Raw genomic sequence first — 28000 nt, forward strand, 5'->3', positions numbered from 1 at the left:
GGTCACAGTTTGGTTCACTGGCTCTCAGCGTCCCCACCATACAAACCCTTCCAAGGCCCCTGGAGGCACTGACAGTCCAGTCAACATACTCAGCCTGCAGCCTCTGCCTGCCTCCAGCCCCTGCCTGTCTTCACACATCGTCTGTCCGTCCCCCACACACCGCGCCTGTCCGCCTCTCTGTCCCATACATACCCTGTCTGTCTGGTCTACACAATACTATGTCACCGCTCTTTCTGGTACCCCTGGGTCTGTCTCTTCGTCTGCCCCACGCACGCCCCTGTCTGTCTGTCCCACAGATGCACCTGTCTGTCTGTTTGTCGCATCCCCCCCCCCGTGCGGTGGTACCTACTCCCCCGCACTTCCCAGCAGCTGGGACGGGACTACAACTCCCAGGCTGCCCCGGGGCGGGCCGGGCTCCCGATAGGCCGCCCGAGTTCCTGGCAGCCTCCTTCCCGCTTCCGGCCCGAGCAGGCAGCGGTGGCGGTTGGAGCCGGCGGCCAGGAGGAGCGGGGAGCGGGCGAGTTTGAATCGGGCTGGGCGTACGCGCCTCCCCGCCACACTTAAATTCAGAGTCGTGGGCTCGGGTCCCCGGCTGCGGTTCTGTGGCAGGCCGCGTTGTCAGGGAAACTGAGTAGGCCGCGCTGGGGCCTGGCTGCCCCCACCAGCCCACCCCCAGGTCTGGGTGACACCGGCTTGGCCCTGCCCCCTCCCCCAAGCTGGGTGACACCGGCTGGCCGCTGCCCTTGGGGACCGTGCACCCCGTCCGTTAACAACTCCCCGTGGCTGTTCTCTGGAGCCCGCCATGAATTTTTCGGAGGTGTTTAAGCTCTCCAGCCTGCTGTGCAAATTCTCGCCGGACGGGAAGTACCTGGTGAGTGGCCCTGCTGCTCTGCGGTTGGCAAGAGAGACCCGCAGACAAACGGGACGTGGGGGAGGGTACAGCCAGGGCTCTGCGGGGACTTGCCTCGTTTCTGCAGGTCCCTGGGCCAGCTGAGCTGCACCTTAACAAAAACGCAGGGCCCTCACACAGTTGTTCAGGTTGCTTCCCATTCCCAAAGCATCTGATTCTCTGAAATGTAGGGGGCTGGGTGTCAGGCAGTGCCCCTGGACTCCTGGCTTGTGTTCTGGAGGATCTGGCCTTTGCTGCATTCTCAGAACAATGGCACTGTGGGTTTTGAGCCACTAAAGAACCTTTCCCATTACATCCTCATGTAGAATCAGTTGAACTGACAGGAAACGTATCCCTAAAGTGAGGAACAATTTGTAGATGCATGTGGGTTAGTGACCTTTTAGCCAAAATGTATTCACTGCAAATGTGTGACTCATTTTAAAATATATCCAAAACAAAGCATAAGTGAAACTGAGATTACTTGTGTCTAGAGGATCTGTCATCAGGGCAGAAAACAGGGGGTCTTGCAATGTAAAATGAAATTGTTATATCAAATAGTAAACATCTTTAAAATACGACGTTTTATTTTAATGAACACACCTTTATTCTAAAGGTAATGATTGTGTACTGATGTTCCTAACTAGTGGTACATTTTTGTCAACATTTTTGCATTAAAATTACATACAGAAATAATTCATAATTAGTATAATTATTGAGACACATCAAACACATTCAAAAGCAACGTTAATATTGATCACAAAATTCAAGACTTTACTAGCAAAAATGCAATTTAATCTTTCTGGGAAATTTTACATTTCTGTCAACCATTTATTTATTAAGAGACTTTACTAACCTTTTTAGTTTCCCAATAAGACTATTTCAGTCTTTAGTGAAATTTGGATTTATCAGCTGTTCTTATTCCCAGTGTATATAACAGAACAACAAGAGACATGAACCAGCTTTGATACTGCTGTTAATAACATTTTTAATGTGTAATCAAAATATTGTATAGAAAATTGGTCCTTAAGATTAAACTGTTGTAATGTTCTTTAGCCCTACGTCAGTCAACAAAAAAAGGTGGGGGGAGAAAAGGGTATGCTTACTGCCATTAATATTGTGTGGATTTTGTTAATGAAAAGTGACACTTCACATACCTTACAGTGTCTTATTCATTGTGAAAGTCTGATTGTCGTTGTTACAAAAAAAAACCCCACAACAAATACAGAAACATCCTATATTTTTTGGCCTTGGTGCTTTTGAAGAAGCTGACTTTTGTGTTGAGAGGAAATAATTATTGGGGGGGAACACTCCCTTGTTTTTCTTTGTGTAAGAATTAGCCATAAGTTTAGCAGTAGGAAGAATCCATAAAAGGTATTGTTCAAATGAATTTTAAAAGCCACCATTTTACAGAGAAAGGCATTGTGATGCAGCGGCTAGGTCACTGCCCTGAGTCAGGAGACCTGCGTTCTGTTCCCAGCTCTATCACTAACCCGCTTCCTGATGTTGGGGAAGTGACTTCATCTCTCTCCCCTCTCCTGACTTTCTGCCTTGTCTAGATAGATTGTAAATTCTTTGGGGTAGGGACTGCTGTACCGTGCTTAGCACAACAGGGCCCTGATCTCAGTTGGGGCCTCTGGGTGCTACCATAATCGTATACCTGAGGGAAAAGACAAATACCATATCACTTAGTATTTTTCAATCAAATCTCCATACTTTGTGATCTATTTTCTATACTGCAGGTGATAAAAAAGCACAAGTAACCTTTTTTAAAGAATTAGTTTTAGCAAAACAATTATAGTTGCAATATATAAACTTATCAAGTTTTCACTTCTGTTTTGTTCTGTAAAGATGTTATATTGACTGTAAAGATGTCATATTAAGTATTGTAGTGACACCCACTGGTGATCAATTTCTTCATGACAAAAAACTTCACTTTGAACTGATTGTCAGACAAGATCTCAGCCCTAAAATTGAATTTTCAGGGTCAGACTTTTCCCCAGTGACTTCAGTGGGACCAAGATTTGGCCCTTAATGTTTTAATTAAATTAAAAATTCCAAATGTTTCTAATGCACTGGTTTAGTCAATTTTAAGTCAAAACACAAAAAATTGCAAAGCTTAGGTCCGTTGTCTGTATTGTTTTAAGAAGACACTATTTAAAATCTTGAGGTCCTGACCCTGCTGCTCCCTGAAGCTGTCTGTTGTGCAATTGCTTACATGTGTGTTATCACTTGTTATTGACTTAGTCCAGAATGAGGCCGTAGCCAATTTTGCATTAAAATGAAAATATTAAATAGATGAAAAATACTTTCAAAAGTATGTGTAACTGAGGTATAAAATCCTAATGGAACAAATAGGTATTTTCCCTTACTTATTTAAGCCCTAGTCCTGAAAATACTTAAGCAGCTGCTTAATTATTATGACTAGTCTCATTATAATAGCTTGCCCCTTTTTACTCTGTTTGTTTACTTGATGATGCTTTCTCTATAGTCGGTTTCCTGTGTTTTAAGTGCTTAGCAAAATGAGAGAGAGAATAAACATTTTAAAATAAGAAAATTTGAATGTAAAACCACAAAAATTGGCTGGGACGAGTCAGGGTTGTGCAATATCTGAAACTACTTTAACTCATTTTAAAAATTTACTAGATTCAAGTTGATTGTGTCAGCTTAAAAAAAACAAAAATGGTTTTGTGTTAGAAATGTTTGAAAAGGTTTTTGTACTCTTGATACCTAAAAATGATTCTATAAATCTTTTACATGTAATACAAATTTAGTGCCTTTTGAAATAATAAAAAAAAAAAAAAAAAAGCCTAAAACCAAACATTGCCATCCTTCAGCCTTGAACACATTTATAGGTGAGTTTTGTAAGCTCTTACATTAAAACCATCTATTTTTTTTAACATTTGCTTTGGATTAATCTCTTTTCACATTCTTTTCCAGTTGATAGTGTATCTCGTAATAAACCTACAAATCAAAAGGTGTGAATCCTGGTGCATCGAAAACAAATAAACTCTAGATCAGGGTGAATGATGCAGCAGAAGTCCTGGCACTCTTAAGTCTTAGTTAAAAACTCTAATATGAGTGCATCAGCTAAGCAGTTTATTTTTGTTTCCATTTAGGCTTCATGTGTGCAGTACCGTTTGATAGTTCGAGATGTGAACAACCTTCAAATCCTTCAACTGTACACTTGCCTGGATCAGATCCAGTACATAGAGTGGTCATCGGACTCTCTCTTTATATTATGTGCCATGTACAAACGAGGGATTGTTCAGGTAAGCACAGATATAGCATGGCATATGGTTTCTTTTTACTAACTGCTGAACTGAGAACTTCTAATGTCAAGCACTAATTGAGTGTCCTTACCAAAGTAACCGACACTGTGATTAATAACACATCTTTTGAAAAAAGCTGAGGTTGCTACTGTTTGTTATAACCTTGATTAAAACTTTGTTGGTCTGAAGACAAATAACCTCAGAATAAAAACACTTGGAGCAAATTTATAAAAACAAAAACTGCTACAGAGTATCTCATATCTGTTATTCAGAAAGAAAGAAATACATGCAGACTTTTCTTAAAGGGAGCAAAAGCTTTAAGAAGGATGGTTATTCAAAAACATGACAGAAGAATATATTCTTTGACTTGTGTTAATGCACAGAGATGTATGGCTTACTTTTGTAATGGGATCCAGCGCCAGTCCTTCATGACCAAAGGCTTTCAAAAGTTTCCTGGCCTCTGTGGTTATGTGTAGATGGAATTTTCTTTCTTATCTGTAGTGTGGTTCTGTGAGGAGAGGCGGTTTTGATGTACTATTCAGTTTGCTGCACTGATTGTCTAGTCTCTCTGACCTAGGTCTGGTCCTTGGAGCAGCCAGACTGGCACTGCAAGATTGATGAAGGGTCAGCAGGATTGGTGGCTTCGTGCTGGAGTCCAGATGGTCGTCATATTCTCAATACAACCGAGTTTCACGTAAGCGTGAAGTCATGATTGTTCTCTAGATTATCAAATATTACTGTCTGCACATGACTCCTAAAATAGCCCAAAGCTCTTAAAGCTGTAGTGTTCTATTAATCGATGTATACACTGTGTACATTTTTTCTCATTTTAGATCAGTTCTGCTTAATCACTGCTTAGTTCTTTTATAGTTTGCTCTCCTAGTTTTTGATGAAAAGGTGGAATATGGAACATTTATGCCTTTTTAAGTGAAATTATGCATTTTAAAAAAAGATGATAAATGTGACCCAAAACTCAGATTTGGGCAAAAAACAACCACCCCCCCCCCCCCCCCCCCCCCCCGCGCACACACACACACACCACACACACACACTTTTCGAAAATCTGTGAATGTAAATGTTTCTATAACACTAATGGAAATAGTTGTTTTAAACAGATTTCCTCCTCTAAGGTATTAAGAGTCTGGAAGTGATAGTAACCTAACTGATTTTCATTATCCAAGATGAGGGATGCAAAAAGTAAGCATAAACATGAAAAGCAATAAATAAACTATATTTTAAAAATTTCTGTTTTAGTAATTTAATATGATCTGATAATATAAGTTTATAGCATGATTTTTAAGTAAGACTGACCTTTTAAATAAAAATAAGGCAATGCTGCTTAGATAAATTACTTCTGAGACTTAGAACCTGACCTGCAGACATTTCCACATATGCTTAACTTTACTCATGTGATTAGTCTTATTGATTTTAGTGGAACTTCTTGCAGGACTAAAATTAAGCACATGTGCTAGTGCTTGCAGGATAAGGGCCTTAGTTTGGAATTCTAATCAAGATATGACATTGGGAGTTTGGTCAGTATGAGCCTGGTTCAGAACTCATTGAAAACAATAGGAGGAGTTTCACAGGTGTTTTCCGAACTATCTGATTTGATCAGGGCTCAGAGCAGTAATATTAATAGTGAAAAGAAGCTAAGAACTAAATACAGTAAATTTGTCTTGCCACTGGACCTGTTCTGTGTGAATAAACATAGGACATCAGACGCCAGAGCGGTCACACCGGTAACTTTCACCAACACTAAATTCACTTTTTAATCCAACCATTTCATAGTATCTGTTTGCTGCAAAATTCTTTAATGCTTATGGAAATTTTACCTCGCTGGATATGAGTGTTAGTTTTACAGGTAAAGTACTTTCTCAAGGTGAGAAAATGACTTTGGAGAAGTGAATTTTCCTCTCTTCTACACCATGGACCTTGATTTCTATATCCTGCTCTTTTTACATTTGTGAAATTCCCATTATCAATGGGAGAAGCCCTGTGCTGGCAGGGAGAGCAGAATATCGGAGTTGGTATCTTTGATGTGGCTATGAGAGGAATGTTTTGTTGTGTGTATGGACAGTAGAGAGTTAATGTGAGTCTTGAATGCTAACGTTTCTGAGTGAGTGTGAGAGTGAAATTGAATACAGTCAGAAAATATTTCATGACACACACACTGGGATTTTTAAATGAGTTTCACATAGGAGTTTTTGGTGTCAGGTGGAGAGCAAGAGAGAGAGAGAGAGGACAGGTTTCTGAGTATACGTCAGCACTTCCTTTCTTTTCTCAGGGCATTGTGGTGACTATAGGTAGTGATTCCAGGAATGAGTTTTCCCAATATTGATTGTCTTGGTGGGGACAAAAATGAGTCCAGTTGTTCAAACTAAAGACAGACGTATGTCTAATAGTCAGGCAGGATTGTTGTAGTTTGAGTAACCAACACTCTGGCTGGCTCTTGCTGCTGCATGCTACAAGTAGGTTCATAATGGCACGTGCATGTGTGGGTGGACTAGTGAGTATTTATTACCACCCATCGGAACTCAGTTTGACCCTACAGGATTTCATTTAAGACTTTGCCAAGTTGGCATCTGTGTTGGGATAGGTTTTCTCTCCAGCTGTAAACAGGTTGCTAAATTAACTTGTGTCAGACAGCTGCTTGGGTTATGCTGGTGTCTGTGTTGTGTTTACTCTCTACTACACTAAATCCATAGTCTACTGGGACAGACAGTGTTTGAGACAGGAACTATCAAGATACTTAATATCATGGCATTATGTACATTATCAAGTTCAGGGATCATTTAAAGGTTTTGTGTTAACCCATACTGCTCAGATTTGGTAGTCTGACATTTTCATATAGCACCAACTAATTATGACTTATACTTGTAATTCTTCAGGTCATCATGTGAGCTCCAAAATAAGTTCATTAATAGTTGTTCATACACCTACTACAAAGTAAAAAAAAAAAAAAAAAAAGGTGTGATTATGATACTTGGTTTTTAGCTACCTGTGTGATTTATAACTTTCTATAACTAAACTGCATATGAGTTATTTTTATAGTGGGTGCTCTGTACGGTATATGAATTATAAACAACATAACACTGATTTTTCTGATCTGATTTGCATGCAGGAAGCCAGTGTCTAACTTAAAATATATGGGAGACTTTTCCATGAATACTTTAAAGTCCATCACTGCTCATGAGTGTGCAAACTTAGTAGTGGCTACCTTTTAAGACACACAACATTATGCTGTATGTATCTAAGATCAATGCAAATCTGAAAATGTTTCAGTTTAAACTTGTTTTATTGCAAATGAGAATCCTTCAACACCATATATCTGAGACCAAACATTATGGCACAACATGCAGTTATGCAAAATCCTACAGATAGCATCTAACACTTCACACAAGTGATGCAATCAAAATATGCAGAATAGTACACAGTTCAACCCAGTGACACAAACTTACTGGAGATGGTGTATAGAAAAGTGTTGTTCCTGTCCTTGTATTTTATTTTTTTGCTGAGTATTGCCCCGCATTGTCCTGTATTATAGTTTGTATGGTGGTAGTTATGGTATATTTAGTTTAAAAGAAGTTGAGTATAAAATCCCTAACTTGCTTTTAAAAACTATGTATTTTCTTTTGTGTGTCTTCTCCTTGCTCCTTGGTCTTTAGTTGCATTGAGCCCATACTTTATTGACTAAATCTCTTGGAAAACATTAATCAGGGTCAGTAACTTTTTGAACATAGAATTTGGTCCATTGAATCCAGCATCAGCCACTATTCCTCATTCCACATAACAGCAAAAGAGACTATTTCCATCAAACATTTAAAAGTAGCATTGATACCAAATAGTTAAATAAAATTATAGGCACTTACTTTTAAGCAATAAAGTATAAGCACTGTTTTCAGTTTTTGAATGGTGTGAAGCAGTAAAATAATTAGGATTACAAATCATTGAGTACTCTTTTGAATAAATAAGGAATGTGTTAACAAGGGATATCATTTGATGTACCATTTATAACTTGGGTAAAGAACCAGCTATATAAGAGATGAAAAATGATAATGTTTGTGAGAATATGATGTATACAAAAACTGTTGTGGTTACACTTAAACAAGAAGTCAAGGAATGCAGTAGTTATGGTCTTCATAGAAACATTAATTTATACAAGTTGCATAGTCTTTGGGTATTTGTTACATTTAGTAGTATGTATGTGTGAGAGTTAAAAGTTCCTAAGAGAACTCTACCGCATTCCTGATTTTGTTTTTTATTTATTTAAATGTGATCTTAATGCTGAATTAACAAAGTAGGTTTTGCATGTACTATCTTTTTAATTTAAAAAACAAAACAAAAAAATCCAATAACCATACCTGGTCACATGTGGTATAACACTTAATAGAACAGCACCAGAATTTGAAAAAAAAAATAGATGAGAAGTGACAAAACAAGATAGATATGCAGGGCTGAATCCTGCAAGCCCCCTTCAGAAGTGAGGAGCTTTCAGGCTTGCTCCTCTAGCTTGCATTTCTAGGAGGATTGTGGTGTGTGTGTGTGTGTGTGTGTGTGTTTTAGTCAGACAGTCCTCCTGTAAATTGTCCAAGCAGCTAGGATACTGCAGACTGTGATGATATAAAAGGTGTAACCTCTATTAGGGTCTACCATCATATCCACAAGTGCTTTCAGTCACTTACAACTTTGTTTAACTAAAATTTCCCCTTTGTGTCACACACACAGAGCAAAGTAACTAGACCAAAATAAGGACTGGGTACTTGCAAAGTTTGCAGTTTGATTTTTATCATTCAGGGTGTATTGAACTGATTTCAAAATGTTGATGCTTTTAGCATCCTTAAAGTGTGATTAGAGTATGAAAAGTGATTCTCTTAATGGCATTGTGGGGTTGTATGTTTCTGTTTCAGTGACTCCAGATCACTCCAGTTTAATTTAAAACCTAAAAGATGTACTTCTAACTACGAGCTCTGCAAACTGAGCCAGGAATTGAAAACCAAGCTGGGTTCTTTCTGGCTCATTTAGAAATCTTAGTTTATAATTCTGTTGACTCAAGAAGTGGAATAGAAATCAGTTCAGTCTCCTGTAGTTACTTTTTATCCCTACTACAAAATACAAATATAAGACACACACACCTTACCTGTTACAGTAAACAGTTAGAACTCTGAACTGGGTGTTGGTTCAGATCCATATAGTGAAGTGACAATTTTTTCATAGTCAATTTTCAGAGCAGAATTGCACTTTCAAGATAACTTGTACTATTGCTGTATAAGTATAACAGCCTGGTAGCATTTTCCAATGGGAAAGAAGATACTTTGCCAGATATCTTTCATTTTATGATGATGTCCTTCTGTCTGCATGTTGCACAGTGTGGGAGTCTCTGTATTTTGAAGAGAGAACTCAGCTAGAATATAAGGAGTTCATCCAATATTTCCACTAGAAATAATTATTTATGAACTGTATATTTCTGCATTTTCTAGCTCAGTCAGGGCGGTTAAGACACCAGTGAACCTGTTGTAAATTACAGCCACAGTTTAAAGAAGTGTGCTCTTGTGTATATCGGAGCTAATCCTTAGTAATTGTAAATGGCTATATTGGTTGAAACATACTTTCTGTCAAGGAATGTGTCCTGAATAATCCTCTGAAATCCTGTGCTGACAGACGCAGCTATGTAAGGAGGCCTTGTGACCCAGTCAAGTCTGGGACAAAAGTTGACAGTTACTTGAGATGCAGGTTTGTTTAAAAGTGTGTTTTTGTCTAGTGAAAATTGTTAGTCTCACACCTGCCTAAAGCTGTCAAAGTTGGGTTGAAGTCTCTAACCCAGCACTGGAGACTGTTTATCATGTTACCATCTAAATACTATTTTATTCTCAGCTGTTTTTAGGCTATTTTAAAATGCTGCTGCTTTTGGTTTGTTTTTCCACTGCAAAACAACAGCTGATCACTTCTTGGACACCATTACCGTTAGGATTTGAGTTTGACAATTCACTCAATCCAGTCATCTACACTGAAGAGAGAACTTCTTGGGATGATCAGTAAAGAAATGCTTGCCTCTGATCAAATCAGCCAAAATCAGTTTTTCCCTGCAGCAAAAATGGCCATTTTTTGTCACAGAAAATTCATTTGTTAAACTCTGTTTTACCTTTTTTCACATGCAGGAAGCATTGTACTTTCTTTCATCCCTTCTTTGCCTCTGCTACCAGTGAAAACAATCTTTCTTGTGCTAGTTTGCATAGAGGGTTAGGGCAAGTATGTGGATAAATGTGGCTGCTACCGTTGGGAATATGAAGGCTTTCGTCTCCATGGGACTAATTACATGTTGACAATGAAATGTACACAATATAACTATACTCTGCATTTCATCCATAGATTTCAAAGTACTTCTCAAAGTTTGGGAAACAGTCTTCCTATTCTACAGGTGGGATGAGTCAGAAAGAGTAAGAACAATATCTTCAAACTTTAGGCACTTAACTTGGAAAATCAGGCCACTTATGTTAGGCACCCACATTTGAAAATGTTGGTCTATGTGATTTGTTAAGGATATCAGTGATTCTCAGGTCTCCTGACTTCCAGCCATGTGCTTATTGTACGAGATCACAGTTGCTCCTCAAGTGACACATCTGAGCAGGACAGGAGATCCTGCGGGTTATTACAGGTACCTTCTCTTTACAAGTGCCTTAAGAGGCTGAATAGATGTGCTTTGCATATCCAAAAAGCCTGGGTGCCCACTATAAGACCTTCAGTTAGTCTGGTATTTCTTTTATAAAAGTATCTTTTTGTAACAATTGGTTACAGACTTGTGATCCATGTACAGCCTGAACATGTCAAAATCAGCAATATCATAATGCCTATTTTTATTTATTCATTATAAATGAGTCACATACAGATGAGATACGTAGAAATATGTGCAGTAATATTAAAACATGCTCTGAGTGTACACACAATGAGCACAGGCTATAGTAGTAAAATAAAGATATTTAATAGAACTTTATAGTGAAATTTGTCATAAATGGCTTTTCCAGGGACTGACAAAATGAAGGGGGTATTCTAATAAATATAAAGAAGAATTGTACCCAGTACAATTTTGGATACTTTTAAGCTATTTTAAGATTGGAAATGTATAATAAAGATCATGCTCTCCTGTATAGGTTTCTCTGCAATAGTGAATAGTAAGTGTATTGGAGAAAATATTGAAGAAAAATGGTACCTTTTTTCTGACTATATATGCTTCATAGGTGTTTTCAGAACAATCTGATTAAAAATGTAATCCCAACATGTTATAGCTTTATTTTAATCACTTTTCCTGTCTGTAACCATGCTTATCTTGCTATACCTTTTGTGAGTTTTTGGTTTTCATATATTTCTCCGCATGTATTTTTTTTTAAGCTTAGAAGCTACCAAACAATACAAAAGCCAGGAAAGTTCTTGGTTTGAATAATAAATTGTGTACATCATTTGCTTATTTATTCCAAACTGAGTGTCATATGGTGTCCAAGCAACGTTAGCTAGTGGGGCATTGCAACCCTTCCTGTGCAGTGGAACTGGTGTGGTCCTGCTGCATGAGAAGACAGGGTGTTGGGCACTGATGTGGGGTTCATTCTGCGCTGCTGTAGAAGGCAGAGCAGAGATAGGGTAGTTTCCCTCATGGAGTAGAGGCTGAAGAAGAGCTGCAGCCTGTGGGGAGGCTTGCTTTCTCCTACTCTCGTGGAGTTCACCTGACCTGTGTACTTGGGCTTGACTCAAGCAGCAGGGATTTGCCCTATACTGAAGGGCCAAGACAGTTCATGTGCAGAAAAGGCCAGGAGGACATCAGGTGTATAGTGCCAATGCTGGGGACTCAGGCACTGAACACCTTGGTCCCACCTATGCTCTTCCTGTGGCACATATTGAGTCTCCTGTGGGCTGTAATACTTTAGTCTAATTTCAATTGTTGGGTTTAGTGTGTGGTTGCTGGGTGCTGTTGATGGTTTGTGATATACAGGAAGTCAGACTAGATGAATTAGTCCCTTCTGGCATTAAACTCTATGACTCTTCCATAGCCAGTAGATACTTGGTCAGGAGGCCAAGTCAGTATTTCAGTTATAAACTTGGAAGCTTGACTATAACCCAGAATTTAACATTCAAAGCTTGCAGCTGCTAAGCTTGTATGGTGTGTGTGTGTGTGTGTGTGTGTGTGTGTGTGTGTGTGTGTGTGTGTGTGTGTGTGTGTGTGTGTGTGTGTGTGTGAGAGAAAGAGATTCTGGATTGGATTAAGGGAGGAACAGAGGCAAGTACAATTAACAGTGCAATTAATAGGGGCAAGCAGCATGTCACTATTGCAGTTGCTGTAGTAGAAAAACGTGAGTAGGCATTGTGTTGGTATTTTTAAAATAAATCTTGTATCAGGAGCAGCCTAATGTATTTTTGCATGTCTGGAAGTCAACAATAAAATTGCTGGACATAAAAATTGATCATCAAAGGTCAGTCTAGTGGATTCCTGGTGAAATTACTATATTATATACTCTTCAAATTAGCACTAATCATGTCCACCACTGCCTCCTGTACTTTTTCTTTCTTTTTGCTTGACATAAAAGAGGCTTGGGGGCCTAATTGGTTGTATTATTTCTTGCTATCTAGAAATGCTGGGTCAACTTATGAGCAACGTCTTTAAATCTCTTTACAAGCTTTCTTTGCTCTTTAGATTTATTCTTCATATGAAGCATCTTGTGGTGCTGTATGTAGAGTTTGGTATATTAAAAAAAGACAGCGTTAGTCCTTTTGCTTTAGGCCTCTCCTGATGCTTCTCTGTGGAGGTGACATTTAGCAGGATTCTTTGAAGAGGAATTTAAACACTTCAGTGAGGACGTGAGTGGAGGCGGTGGGGGGAGGCAGCACTAAAGTTTATAGTTTGCTCCAGGTACAAGTTGTGACAGTGGCCACAACCAGGAGGTCAAGTGCAGAATCTGTCTTGGTGGCAAGAAAATACATTCTAGTGAAATGAGAGATGTCTACAAAAATTGCTGTAGAAACACAAAAAAACGCCACAGCCGATTAGACTAGTGGTCTGTTCAGCTTGAAATCCCATCTCCAATGGTGTTCAGTACCAGATGCTTCAGAGGAAGTTGCACAAATTCCTATCATGGACGAGTACAAAATAAACTGACCATGATGGAAGCTCTCCCTAACTCTGGAAGTGGTTGGTTTATGTCTTGTAGGGAGATACTTCCTATAGCTTCAGGATTGTTAAAGACCAGTTGTTCTCAAACAGGAGTATGCGTACCCCTAAGGCTATGCAGAAGTCTTCCAGGGGGTACATCAACTCATCTAGATATTTTTCTAGTTTTACAACAGGCTATGTAGAAAGCACTAGCGAAGTCAATACATACTAAACTTTCACACAGACAATGACTTGTTTCTACTGCTCTATATACTATACACTGAAATGCAAGTATAATTATATTCCAATTGATTTATAATTATATGGTAAAAATTAGAAGGTAAGCAATTTTTCAGTAATAGCGTGCTGTGATATTTTTGTGTCTGATTTTGTAAGCAAGTAGTTTTTAAGTGAGGTGAAATTTGGGGTATGCAAAACCAATCAGACTCCTGAAAGAGAGGTAGTCTGGAAAGGTTGAGAGCCACCATTATAGACCATCTAATGTAACTATAGATGTTGCCATTATATATTCTAGGTTCCCCCCACCCCTTTGCTTAGTGGAAAGATTAAAATCAATACGTAGAGTGATGTGGTTAAACACTGTACTAGGCCTACTTTGCTATTGGTTGTAAGATTTCTTGGTGCCCTACAGTACTGTACTGTACCTGTCACTTTCTTATAGTATCCCCTTGTTATAACAAAATATTGAAAAAGCTAGAAAAAATTATATTGGAAAACATTCCTCTCTCCAAATATAAATGCAAAGGTTCACCGGACATGTTGATGAAGACATGTCTGGTGTTGCTGCTGTTGCTATGGTAGATTAAGTATTTGTTTTTAATTGAATAATCTGCAGATGGTAATGCAGAGCTTCTGTAATACAGGCTGTGACCTTGACCTGCTGTGGAGAGGCCTGTTTTGCAGCTGACTGCCTCCTGTGTAGTTCCTGCATTCTACAGATGCATGAGTCTCCAAAAATACCCAAACACCATGTAAATGGTTTATTTTGTATGGCTTATGTTGATTCTTTAGAAAATCAAGTCCTTCCAAAAGTTGTATAACATGTCACTTTTTTCTGTTTCTGTGGTTAAGAAAGGGGAAAGAATAATGAAAATTGGTTAGCTCAGGTCTTGATTTTTTTAAACTGAAAAATACAGTGAAGAGTCAGTAATTAGTAATCTCATCCCAAGCATTTCACTCTTTTAAGTTGACACGCTGTTTCCCATTCTCATATCATTCACTAAGAAGAATTTCTCACCTCTTGCCTGTGTATTTCACATTCTTCCAGATTCATGTAATGGTTTACAAATCACATAGATCTGGGTGAAAATGACTTCCTATAACACATTGGCAATTGTGATGCTAGCTCTTACACTGCTGTCAGCATTTAATAATTCTTAATGTAAATTTTAATAAAGTATTGTTGGCCATGTTAACTTTCTGCTTCTTTTATACATCTTATCAACACTGTATTGCTATGTGCTTCCATTACTAAATTGGAATAAATATCATCATCAACTGAAAGGTAGGGATTTTGTATTTGTGGGAACCTAACATTCCTAGCAATCAGAGCTCACAAATATCCTTAGTTAAACCCACAAAAATAAATAAATGAAAGGATAAAGCTAAACTGTAGTGACTATAAATGCTCTCTTTTTGCATAAATATTGCAGCACACATATGTAGGTTCAGTGTTGTATAAAGTCTTTCACATTAAGGTTAATTACATTGGTCCAGATCCATAAAGGGTTGATTTCAGTGGAATGTAGGAGCTTAAAATATCTTTGAGGATCTAGGCCATACTTCCAAAGTGTAGGATTAGTGATCTAGTTTGTTGCAGCTCCTAAATTCACTTGCATTTTTAATAACCTGATCTCTTATTAAGCGCTCTACATATAGCCCAGGCTTCTGGTGCCAGAGTTCTGGACCAGTTTGGATGCCACGTCTCCTTTTAAAATAAAACTGAAAACCTTCAAGGTAAAGCAGCATATTGGATACAAGTCTGGAAGAGGGCTGGGTGTGATGCTTTGTTGGAATTTCCAGCCTTTGGGTGAATGGGGGTGCCAATCTCCACATGTCCTGGGTAATTCTGTATACTATAGTACAATGCAACTTGATTTTGTATAATGACTTCCATATAAACTACACCTGAAAACAATTTAACTAAAATAGGAGAGCTAGGTTTGTTAATTTTGAAGCTGTTTTTAACTTGATCAGTTATTAAAATATCTAATATGTAACAAATACATTTGTTAGGTTTTTTAATAAAACGTAGTGACTCTATATTAGATTGCAGTTAGGAAAATATGTTTTAAGTGGAAAAGTTTTGTTAGAAAAGTTTTTGGTTCCATGTCCAGTTCGTTTTAATTCGAGACCCTCCCAGTACAAAAAGTACAATGATCTAGTTTAGTGTTGAATTAGATTCTTTGTACACTTTTTTCATCTGCAAAGTTAAAGAAATATTTCCCTATCTCTTTCACTTTCCAACAGCTGCGGATAACTGTCTGGTCCTTGTGTACAAAATCTGTGTCTTATATCAAGTATCCCAAAGCTTGTCAGCACGGTGAGTATATCAAACCTAAGATAGGAAGGGTACTTTTAATATGGCAATAAAGGAAAAAGGAATATACATATAATGATCAAGCATATGTTTATGGTCAGGATGCATTCAAGTACCTTTCAGCTGATGCTTGCAGATCAGCCTGGGGAAGGGGGAGGAACTTCTCTTATTTAAGGTACTGTATGTCTGTCCTTTCAGTGGCATGTAGATTACAGATATTGCACACCCAGCTAGCACAGGTATAAAAAGCAAAGTAGACAGTGAGGCACAACTTAGGTGAGTAGTTACCTACACACCTGAACCTTATAGTATATATTCTGCACGTTTCTCTACATGCCCACGTAGCGCCTCCCACATCTACACTGTTATTTTTAGCAATGTAATGTCCAGCTGCCAGAGCCTTTCTCCATCTCATTGAAAGGCTCCAGCAGTGGGGAGAAGCTCTGGCAGGGGGGAGGCAGAGAGGAAAGGCTCCAGCAGCTCTCTGCTGCCTCCCTGCTGCTGGAGTCTAGCTACACACCACAGTGACAAGTGTGGACACGGCCTGCCTTACACTGGGCATGTAGCTATGTATACCCTACATGTCCCCACAAATATAGACAAGGTCTTAGTGAGCTCAGTACAAATGCACTACCACTATTGTTTGTGTGAACAATGGGAGCTAATCTGCAGTTGTCAGTCTTACTAGGAATGAGAAGTATTACATTTAGCTTATGCACCTGTCAAACTTACAAACACCAGTTTAAAAAGAAAAGACACTGAACAAAACCATTGCCAAATCTGCTGGAAACCAGTGATGTAGTATTTTCTCTAACAAATATAGCTAGAGAATGTATTGTGACACATACCCAGAACAAAAAATGTGGAGTATAAGTTGCTTGCTTCTTTGTTATGCAAGTGTACTCAGTCCTCATATACATGCATATAACAGGCTGACAGACTCTGGGATCCTGCACAGAGACTTAAGGCTCCTCTGAGTCATCCTAATATAAGGTGCTTGAATCATGTAGGAAGGCGCTGAGTATTTACTGCTGAGTTGTAGCAGGTGTATTTTGTTAACTGAAGGTAGGAGGCTGAAATATGTCTCTTGCAGAAGCAAAGGGAACTAGGGTGGGAAGAGAGGAAATTCTGTAGGGAAAATACTGGGTACAGCCAGGCTTGGTAAGGAAGATCTGAGTTGAAATTTATGTTGTATTGCCATGAAGGTCAAACCCCAGGAAGGGGGTAAGACTACCTTATGTACAGTATATATGCTCTTCAGAGAAGCATGGGAGCTCCATCTACTTACAGGTTTTTAGATTGTGGGCTCTGGGATAAGGATTTTGTTTGCTTAAGTCTCAGTGAAGTGCCTAACATGCTTCACTACACAAATGAAGAATGTGGTCACTCAGCACGATTTGGAGTTCTCGGCATTTATATAGCACTTCAGAAACACAAATCCTCACAAGGAGGAGAGTGGTTTTTATCCCCATTTTACAGACAAAGAAACTGGAAAAGGGAGAGAGTGTCAGAACTCAAATTAAAACTCCAGTTTTTGGCTACCTGACTGTGCTCAGATTATGCCATTCACAAAATATAATCTTTTCAGAAAGCAATGTATATGCTGTACGTACAATAAGAGGGCTGTTAGGATTGACATCAGAAAGTACATTAAATTTGTATATCTTATATTAACTAATTCCTTTCTTTGAACTAAGTGAATTTTCTTTCAACAAAGGGAAGTGTTACGTAGCTATGATCTGAAAGTAGTAAAATGTGATGATTCTGGAGAATAGCTAAATTCTACAATGCCTTTGAAATGATAGTTTTGGGAATCACCTATCTAATGTGTAAGATCTGCCACAATAATCAAAGTAACTCTTTGATCGCAGAGAAGAAACAATTGTTAACTGTTAAATCTTTATTTTCCTTTTGCTTGCTCTTTAACTGTCCTCCTTCCATGAAAAGCTGTTGCTGTGAATTCACATATTTTCCACTTGACCTTTTTTCATAGCTTCATTGATTCCAAGGCCAGATGGGACCACTGTGATCATCTAGTCGACCTCCTGCATAACGCAGGCCATAGAAGTTTTCCACAATAATTCTAGAGCAGATATTTTAGAAAACCATCCAATCTTGATTTAAAATGGTCAGTGGCGGAGACTCTGTTATGACCCAGTGTTTAATTACTCTCACCATTACATTTTTTGTCTTATTTCCAGTTTGAATTTGTCTAGCTTCAACTTCCAGCCCATTGGAGTGTTATCTCTTTCTCTGCTAGACTGAAGAGCCCATTATTAAATATTTGTTCCCCATATAGATACCTACAGACTGTAGTCAAGTCATTCCTTAACCTTCTCTTCAAGTTAAATAGATTGAGCTCTCTGAATCTGTCACTGTTTGGTAATCCTTTACTCATTCTCATGGTTTGTCTCTGAACTCTCACCAGAACTGGACACTGTATTCCAACAGTGCTTGCACCAGTGCCAATTATGGAGGTAAAACAACCTCTCTACGCTTACTTGAGATTCCCGTTTATGCATCCCAGGATCGCATTAGCTCTTTGGACCACAGCATCACAATGGGACCTCATGTTTAGCTGATTATCCCACCCTAAGAGTCACTTTTCCAGTCACTGCTTCCCAGGACAAAGCCCCAATCCTGCAGGTATGCCCTACCTTCTTTGTTCCTAGATATATACATTTAGCCTCATTAAAATGCATAGTTTGCTTACATAAGAACATAAAAATGGCCATACTGGGTCAGACTAAAGGATCATCTAGCCCAGCATCCAGTCTTCCGTCAATGGACCGTGCCAGATGCTTCAGAGGGAATGAACAGAATAGGGCAATTAATGACTGGTCCAGTGATCCTGTCATTCAGTCTGAAGTTCTGGCAGTCAGAGGTTTAGGGACATCCAGAGCACGGGGTTGCATCCCTGACCATCTTGGCTAATAGCTACTGATGGACTTATCCTTCATTAACTTATATAATTCATTTTTGAAACTAGTTATACTTTTGGTCTAGCATCCTCTAGCAATGAATTTCACAGGTTGGCTGTGTGTTGTGTGAAAAAGTATTTCCTTATGTTGGTTTTAAACCTGCTGCTTATTAATTTCTTTGAGTGACATCTGATTCTTGTGTTGTGTGAAGGGGTAAATTATACTTTCTTATTCACTATCTCCACACCATTAATGATTTTATAGACCTCTATCATATCCCCCTTTAGTTGTTTCGTATCTAAAATGAGCAATCCCAGTCATTTTAATCTCTTCTCATATGGAAGCTGTTTCATACTCCTAATAATTTTTGTTGCCCTTTGCTGTACTTTTTCCAGTTCTAATATCTTTTATGAGATGGAACAACCAAAACTTCATGCAATATTCAAGTTGTGGCCATACCATGGATTTATATAGTGGCATTATGATATTTTCTGTCTTATTTTCTATCCCTTTCCTAATGGTTCCTAACATCCTGTTACCCTTTTTTGGCTGCTGCTGCACATTTTGTGGATATTTTCAGAGAACTATCCATGATGACTCCAAGCTTTCTTGAATGGTAACAGCTAATTTAGACTCCATCACATAGTACGTGTAGTTGGGGATGATATTTTCCTATGTGCATTACTTGGTATTTATCAACATTGAATTTCATCTGCCATTTTGTTGCCCAGACACCCAGTTTTGTGTGATTCCTTTGTGACTCTTTGCAATCAGCTTTGGACTTAACTATCCTGAGTAATTTTGTATTGTCTGCAAACTTTGCCACCTCACTTTTTATCCCCTTTTCCAGATCATTCCCTGGGGAATCTCATTATTTTTCTCTCTCCACTATGAAAACTGACCATTTATTCCTATCCTTTGTTTTCCATCTTTAAATCAGTTAGTGATCCATGAGGACCTTCTCTCTTATCCCAGTTTATCAAGCAATCAGTGACCCGTCCTCTTCATTATTTACCATTTCTCCAATTTTTGTTTCATCTGCAAACTTTATCAGTGATTTTTATCCATGACCTGGAAGAAAACATTAAATAGTATAAGATCAAGAACTGATCCCTGTGGGACCCCAATATACACACCTGCTTGATGAACATTCCCTGTTTACAATTACATTTTGAGATGTATCAGTTAGTCAATTTTTAATACATTTAATGTGTACCATATTTTATATCATTCTAGTTTTTAATCACAATGTTATGCAGCACCACATCAGATGCTTTACAGAAGGCTATTATGTCAACACTTCTCTTTATCAACGAAATTTTAATCTCATCAAACAAAGATATCAGATTTGTTTGACAGGATCTATTTTCCATAAACCCATGTTGATTTGCATTAATTCCATTAATAATAGAGTCCTTTATCAGCTGCTCTATTATTTTGCCTGGGATCGATGTCAGGCTGACAAACCTATAATCATCCAGGTCATCCCATTTACTCATTTTTAAAAATTGGCACTACATTAGCTTTCTTCCAGTCTTCTGGAACTTCCCCAGTGTGCCAAGGCTTACTGAAAATCAACATTAATGGTCCAGTGAGCTCCTCAGCCATCTCTCTTAACTTGCATCCAAGAGTTTTATCCAGATCTGCTGATTTTAAAAAAGTTTTGTTTTAGTAGTTGCATCCTCCAGATATACTAGTGGAATGGAAAGAGTGTTATCTTCATATGATGAGACTATATTATGTTTTTCCTCCAGATACAGAACAGAAATATTTATAATACCATCACTTCCATCTAGTAATGGACCAGTGCCATTGTTAGGATTCTTTTTGCGCCTAATATATTTAAAAACTCCTCCTTATTGACCTTAACTCTGCTGGCCATAATTTGACCTTGTGTCCTTTGGCTGCTATTATCAATGTTCTACAGTTCCTAACTTCTGATTATATTAATTACCATTAAGTACCCTTTCTTCCATTTGATATATATTTATAGCTGCCTTCATTTCTCCCTCTAAATCAGGTCAGTTTCTTAACCAGTACCACCACCTTCCTCGATTGTGTGGAATAGTGGCTTTTTGGGCATCTAATAAAGTGTTCCTAAACGATTCCCAATTATCATTCAAATTTTTCTGATTAAATTCTTTCTCCCAGCTGATTAGGTTCGTAATTGTTTTCAGCTTTGGTGCTTTAATAGGGCCAATTTCACAAGTATATATATTTCTGGTCTGGACTGTATTCTCTAATCTCTCTGGCAGGAATAGCCTTCACGAAGGATGGTCACTATATGGCTTTAGCAGAGAGGCGTGACTGCAAAGACTTCATTAGCCTCTTTGTATGCAGTGACTGGCAGCTACTGAGGGTAAGACCTGTCCTTGCCTTCCACTGCTATTGCGCAGATTTAAAGTGTATTCTGTGTGTAGTGCAGATTATAACTAAATAATTAAAGAACTCTAATGCTCCACTTTAAACTTGCCAATACACCATGATCAGAACTAGCTTTTGCCAAAATGATGATCTGAATGGCAAGTTACAACATAAGAGAATTTGTGGGTTTTTTATTAAAAACTGAGGAAGCCATGTATTATACAGAATGCATGCTTTGAGAAGCAGTCATAAAAGTGCACTTTGTTTCGAGAGACCTTGATTTTTGTATAGCTTGCAAGGAGAAAATAAGGAGACAGTGAAGGTAGTGTATTATAACAAAAGGAAAGGAAATATTTCTGTTTTATGCAGTCATATAAAAGGATGTGCTAACTCAACAATGTGATTTTTTTTTTTAAATGTGTAAAAGTAATGTGATTAATTACGGATTTTACTTTTTAAAATCAGGTGCAACTGTATGTTTTAAGTACAATATTTAAAATTGTTTCATTGTTTTCTTTTCTCTGTGTTTGGGAAGCATTTTGACACTGAAACTCAAGACCTAGCTGGGATTGAATGGGCTCCTAATGGCTGTGTGTTGGCAGTGTGGGATACCTGTCTGGAGGTATGAGAAAATACAGATTGTTTCAGATCTTGAACACTTAATTAAGGGCTCCTGAACAGATATTAAGTCAATTTTTCTGGCTGTTATGTAGCATGCCGTACCTTTCTTCCCCCTCCCCCCCCCCCAAAAAAAAAAAAAAAAAAAAAAAGGAGGGCTTTAAGAATTTGTAATATTGTACTTAAATGGGTGCTGGGTGTCCTGAATGCATGTCTAAAACCATTGCTTAAAGAAGAAATGCTATCTAATAGGTATGTTGAGACAAAGTTTTTAAAGACCTGAAAGATCTTTCGATGGAACATCTTTCAGAAGTGCAAAATATTATTTTCCTATAAGTGTTTGTTTTTTTTAAACTTAATTTACAAACTTGGTTTTAAAAATTGAAGAAGATCCCAGTAGCTATCCACATAAATAATTGAAGAATTAGTTTATAAGATATAGAAAAGGGAATCTTTCTCCATTTTGAACATCTGTGCTTTTTAGATGATGATTTTACAAAGGAGTTACTTTGTATGTATTAGTTTTTAACAATGTCACTAGTCTTTAGATCAAATCAATTTGTGTTACAGTATAAAATCTTGCTGTACTCCCTTGATGGCCGTCTGCTGTCCACATATTGTGCATATGAATGGTCACTGGGTATTAAATCAGTTGCCTGGAGCCCCAGCAGTCAGTTCTTGGCAATTGGCAGCTACGATGAAAAGGTAAAAAAGGAATTTAAACCCATTCAGGTTGGTTACAAAATGTAGTTATAGAGATCCCCTCTTATTACACTTTCCTTGAAATAGGTGCGTATCCTGAACCATGTGACTTGGAAGAAGATCACAGAGTTTGAACACCCTGCCACCATTGCTAACCCAAGGATAGTAAGTATAGAATTGGGACCCCACTGGATCATTAGCAGCCGTTTGTTTGATGCTACCTTTGGATTTGAAAGAGATTGGTAAAAGTTTTTTACTTCGACTGAAGTCCTGCTTTCTTGCTAATCTGTTAATGCTGCTAAGGAAATTGATTGAAAATGTTGAGAAGTAAGGAAATAGATTAATCATTTTTAGTTGACTTCTTTCAGTGAATTCTCTTTTTCCCCTTTATCCCTCTTTCCTCATTGTGAGGGAGTCATGGATAATTATTGCTAAGTGCTAATATCTTCTGATACAGGTGGTGGTTGGGTTTACAGACTGGGTATGCATGTGGTGATGTAACCAAGTTCTAGGGAGCTGAACATGAATGAGAATTTTGTAAATCTCAGCGCTATACAATTTGCAGTATGAATAGTGTTGGATTTGATTTGAAGTGTCTTATGATCACATCTAGTCTTCAATTGTATAGGCAAATCTAGCAAACTTAATAAGCATTTTCTGTAAATGCTTGTCACAATCTGTTTTTTAATCCTTGCACATGTAAAGAGTCAGTGGCCGTAGTTTTTTTACAGTTCTCAGCAGGGAGAGAACTGTATATTCTGCTTTAAAATCACAGGCTCTCTTTCCCTGCCCTTTTGAGGGAGAATCTCCATTGGTTGTAATAATATTACATAGCCAATAGAAGGGACAGAACAGGTCTGACATATGTTGAATAAGGATCAGTGTTTGTGGTGTGCAGACTTACAAAAAAATCATATAAAGCTATCATTACTGATGATCAAGGAACTTGACATGCAGAATATGCTTAAGTAAAGTGTCTCCTTGCTGGAAAACAGTTTTAGGTCTGTGGTAGCTGTCTTCATAATTGCTCTTTATTTTCTCTTCTGGTTAATACGACTCAAGCCTTTCTATTAGGCTACATTCTAGATGTAAATCTGGCTGCCAGACTGAATGCTCCAACACCCAAATGTATTGGTTAGCCTTCAATTCAGGGTTAAAAATAAAAATCTAAAATTGAGAGGTAGAATGAGAAACCAATTGAAATGGCTCAGTCCCTTTGCGTTAGAAAGACTAGAGCTCCTACTGATACAATTAGATAGGGAACTCCAACTTAGTCACACAGTTAGCATATCATCACTGTTTCCTTGAGCATTATTCCATTAGCATGACTTGTTTGCAATGGTTCTCAATGACATGGAATGAAATATTGCATGTTATTAGAAAAAAGCTATGTACTGTTGTACTAGATTGCACAGCTATATTACCAAATTCACCTTCAGTTGGTAATGGGTGGGAAGGATGTGTTCTGACTTTTTACATAAGTTGTCAAGTGACAACAATTGGATTATTTGAAGTTCCATGCACTGTCCATTTCTGTAGTACACAGTTGCTTTTTCTGATTGTAGGTATAGTTTTCACATATGGGCACCATCAGATCTTGAAATTCAGCATTTCCCTGCCCAATTCAGCCTGTTCCCAGTGTACAATAGCAAAGAGCATTGAGGAATACTGTGTAAATTTAAAATGAATGCGCTTTAGTGCTCATTTTGAGCATTAGATGTGGGAGGACTCAACACGCTAGGTTCAAATCTTGCTAGGTCCTTTAGTGAAACTGTCTTCTCTTTCTGTGCAGATTGTGTATAAGGAAGTGGAGAAATCCCCAAGAGTCGAAACAGAGAGCCTTGCCTTCCCTCCAGCCAGAGCGCAGGCCAGCTCTCTCTTTAGCACACAGAGTAAATGTAAGCAAGCTAAAATGAGCCACTTTAGAGTACCTGTGATGTAAAATATTTAAACCTCGTAAATCAATGTTATAGCACATTTTGCCTCTGAAGGCGGGAGCAAAGCTTAGGTTGCTCAGGGAAATCTATTCAATTAATTGCGAGATCTCAAAGGACAGGTCTTCCTCAGCTAAAAAGGATGATGGTTCCAAAATGGGGCTAAAGGTGAATATCAAAGGTCAATGAAGGGCTTCAGGAGAGGCATGGCAAACTTTTTGGAGGTGAGTATGGGTAGGAGAAGTGACAGACAAACCCACAATGTTGTTTTATTTATGCAAAATTTGCCTCAGAAGAGGGTGATTTTGGCTGGTTGGTTAAGTTTATGCAAAAGTGATATTTTCCACTTTAGAATTATATTAATTGCTGCAGATGATGCAGAGTAGATAGATCATCTTACTGTAGGAGGCTTCAAGTCAGTGGAAATTTCCACACTTAAAAAAGCTATGCCTTTGTGTGTGGTCAAGTGGAGAAATGGGTGGTTACAACAGGAAGGGAACATTACTTTTACCTAACAAGTTCGGGCCTTACAGTAGACATACTAAAAAAATGGAACACATTTACTTTTTCAGTCCTTGATCTCTAATACTAATGATATTTGAAGTGTCAAACAACATATAAATACTTTTATAGTGCTGAACAATCATTAACTAGTTAAACTTCATTACTACCTTGCTTTAAATGTGTTAATATGTGACAAGTTTTAAAACATGGGTCGGAGTTAGATCTTGCTTCTATTGAGATTTGTCTTACCCTCTTCTGTGTACCCATTTTTCCTTCTGTAGAAAGGAGTAATGCTATCTCTCAGGTATATTAAGACAAAATTTGTAAAGACCCTTAAGATCTTTGGATGGAACATCTTTCAGAAGTGCAAAATATTACAATCTTCCTATAATTTCAGAGAGAACCGTTAACTGTTTAAATTAGAAATATTACCGTCTTGTACATATGGACTTGCTTGTTAAAGTGCTTTTATTTCAAATTCCAGATAACATTTCCCAGGTACCAGTTTCTTTACAGTATGTCAAACCAGTTGCTGATCGGGCAAATCCCAGAATAGGAATTGGAATGCTGGCATTTAGTCCAGATAACTGTTTCCTGGCAACCAAAAATGGTTAGTATTTAGTGGGTTATATTTTAAAGTAGAAACCATTTTGGTATTATCTAGGTCTAGTTGTTTCTGCTAGAAATAAACAAGTAAATTACGTAATTGTGAATTATTTGTATTCTGGTAGCACCTAGAGTCCCTAGGTGAGGCTCCATTGGGCTAGCACTGTAGACAGAGTGACTTTACCCTTTAGCATTATAAACCACTAAGCTGTGGCACTGCTATTAATTGCTGCTCCTGAAGATGCATGAACTTATCATAACCTTGGCATTAAGAACCGTGTACTAAAATTTATTTTCAAATTTACCTTAACTTGCTATACTGTATATATAATCTTAGCTAAAATCTATCTTCTCCCCTCCTGACACAAAAAAAACATTTTCAGAAGTTCTCAAAACATTAGTAATTAATTTTGCATTATCAATAACTATGGGAGTTCTGGACTTTTCATGTAACAGTTTACCTTGGTAGATCTGGAGCTCTGTATATCAGGATATAGTTTCTGGTGCTAAGGTGGTATCAATGAAAGGAAAACATTCTTGTGAAACTGGCAGAAGGGTGGGGACTTAATCCAGTTCCTAGCTGGGAAATGTTCACATGACAAAACCCACCAATAGTGGCATCTCTGAATTGCTCATTTTATCCTAGCAGCAATTTCCCCAAAGTGAGGACTAAGGAATACCGCCAGGATAAGCTTATACTGCTGTATTGTACTTAAGATGTGCAGAAGACTTGCAGTCTTCACTTGTCACTTTTCACTATTACTTAATCTTATAATACACTTAACTCATTATCCCGTTATGAATCACCAATATTAGTAGCCCAGACTTATCTGCACCAATGCTGCAAGCAGTAGTATAGATAGGTTATTGATAGTGAAGCCCATTTAAGTGAGATATTGCAATGACATTTGTATGTAGTGTTCTGTTCTTTAGTTTTCTAACCATTTCCAACAGATAACATTCCTAATGCCATCTGGATCTGGGATGTTCAAAAGCTGAAACTGTTCGTAGTCTTGGAGCAGTTGTGTGCTGTTCAGTTGTTCCAGTGGGATCCATGTCAGTCTCGACTTGCCATATGCACTGGGAATAGCAAAGTGTACCTGTGGTCCCCAGCAGGATGTGTGTCGGTGCAGGTACCGATGGAAGGTAAGGCAGCCTAAAACTACTGCTGCAACTCAGAAGGATTAGTTTTATATATATATTGTTCTGTTAAAGTGATAAATAGTCATGTTTTGACTGCTTTAAGTGATCCAAAGATTTTGGTGCTTAGTTACACATTCCCTACACTCCAGAGATTATAGGAAGAATGGAGCACAAAGGTTACATCTCAGGTAAATTCAGTTATTGCCCTAGCATGGTAACTTCTTGACATGTGAATAGATGCACTTTAAGGCTTTGCTTTCATATCAATTAATTTTTTATGGAAGCTGTAACTGTCCAGTATACCAAATGTTGAAATAAGAACTGTAGAGTCCCTAGCACACTTTCAGGTACTTTAAAATTAAAATACCAAAAGCACCACAAAAATTAACCTTAAATCTGAATCTTAAATCTACTCTGAAAAGGCAGAGTTAAGGTTCCTATCCTTTCCTCTATTCTAATAGGCATATGCACTGGCCTACTAGCTAGCTAATTGTTTTACAAATATATTCTCTATTTGCATGTTAAATGTAAATATAGCCTGTTGCATGCATCTTGGCTTCAAATTTTCTTCCATGGAAGAACTACCACCTGTAGTGTCAGGTTGTGGAGCTTTGCAATAGTGATCAATTTTGTGGTATTTACTTGCATTAAAATTACGTGGTCAAGCTCAAGTACTATGGTATGTACAGTATAACATTCTGTTCATCCAAGCCTCTGATGAAATTACTAAAATACTCCAACTAAGAAAAGATTGCTGGAACTGGATTATTGTAACTCTTGATTTCTTGCTACTTATTTCTTCCAGGTGACTTCCAGCTCCTCTCACTTTGCTGGCACTCTAGGGGGGACTCCATGGCAATCTTGAGTAAGGATAATTTTTGGATGTGCTACTTGGAAAGAGAAGAGGTAAAATAACAGCAGATAAAGGAAAGCCCCCACCCAAAAGGCTAGAAAAGCCTACCTTGCAAATAGACCTTTGTGAAAAAGTGCTGCTGCTATGTATATGGGACAGATAAGAATGGGCGGGCCCTTGTTGTTCAGTAGGAAGAGGTTTTTTTGTATTAATAGCAAATCTTATCTTTGGGAGACTATAAAAGGACTCCCTTGGGTGAAGTACTGTGATAGTTACTTGAATGAAGTGTGTTTGACACAGTAATTTAAAAAGAGCTCTCTTTGATCTTGCAAGTAAAATCGTGGAAACTAGCAAGTCTGGATTTGATGAAGTTTTAGGGGTAAAGGACTTAAATCTTATTTTGAACTTTAGTGTCAAAATATTTTCTAAAACTGCATCTGTTTGTAAATAGTGTATAGAAGTTATTTCATTTGTATAAATGTCAATAAACATGTTGATAGCTTC

The 28000-nt window shown here is 38.0% G+C and overlaps 1 protein-coding gene across 1 annotated transcript; it reads left to right on the forward strand.

The window, feature by feature from the left end:
• The first annotated feature begins 485 nt into the window (after window positions 1-485).
• WRAP73 (WD repeat containing, antisense to TP73) lies at window positions 486-27998 on the forward strand. The gene is made up of 12 exons (XM_067567111.1): window positions 486-871; window positions 4006-4158; window positions 4736-4852; window positions 15782-15854; window positions 21028-21131; window positions 21672-21758; window positions 22325-22459; window positions 22544-22621; window positions 24249-24354; window positions 25379-25504; window positions 26455-26646; window positions 27449-27998. Exons 1-12 carry the CDS (start codon window positions 803-805, stop codon window positions 27556-27558), a joined length of 1350 nt encoding a protein of 449 aa, XP_067423212.1. The 5' UTR covers window positions 486-802; the 3' UTR covers window positions 27559-27998.
• The last annotated feature ends 2 nt before the right edge of the window (window positions 27999-28000 follow it).

The sequence above is a fragment of the Emydura macquarii genome, unplaced genomic scaffold (genome assembly GCF_026122565.2).
Source record: "Emydura macquarii macquarii isolate MOO-44397 ecotype Brisbane River unplaced genomic scaffold, CSIRO-AGI_Emac_v2 contig_2768, whole genome shotgun sequence".
NCBI lineage: Eukaryota > Metazoa > Chordata > Testudines > Chelidae > Emydura > Emydura macquarii.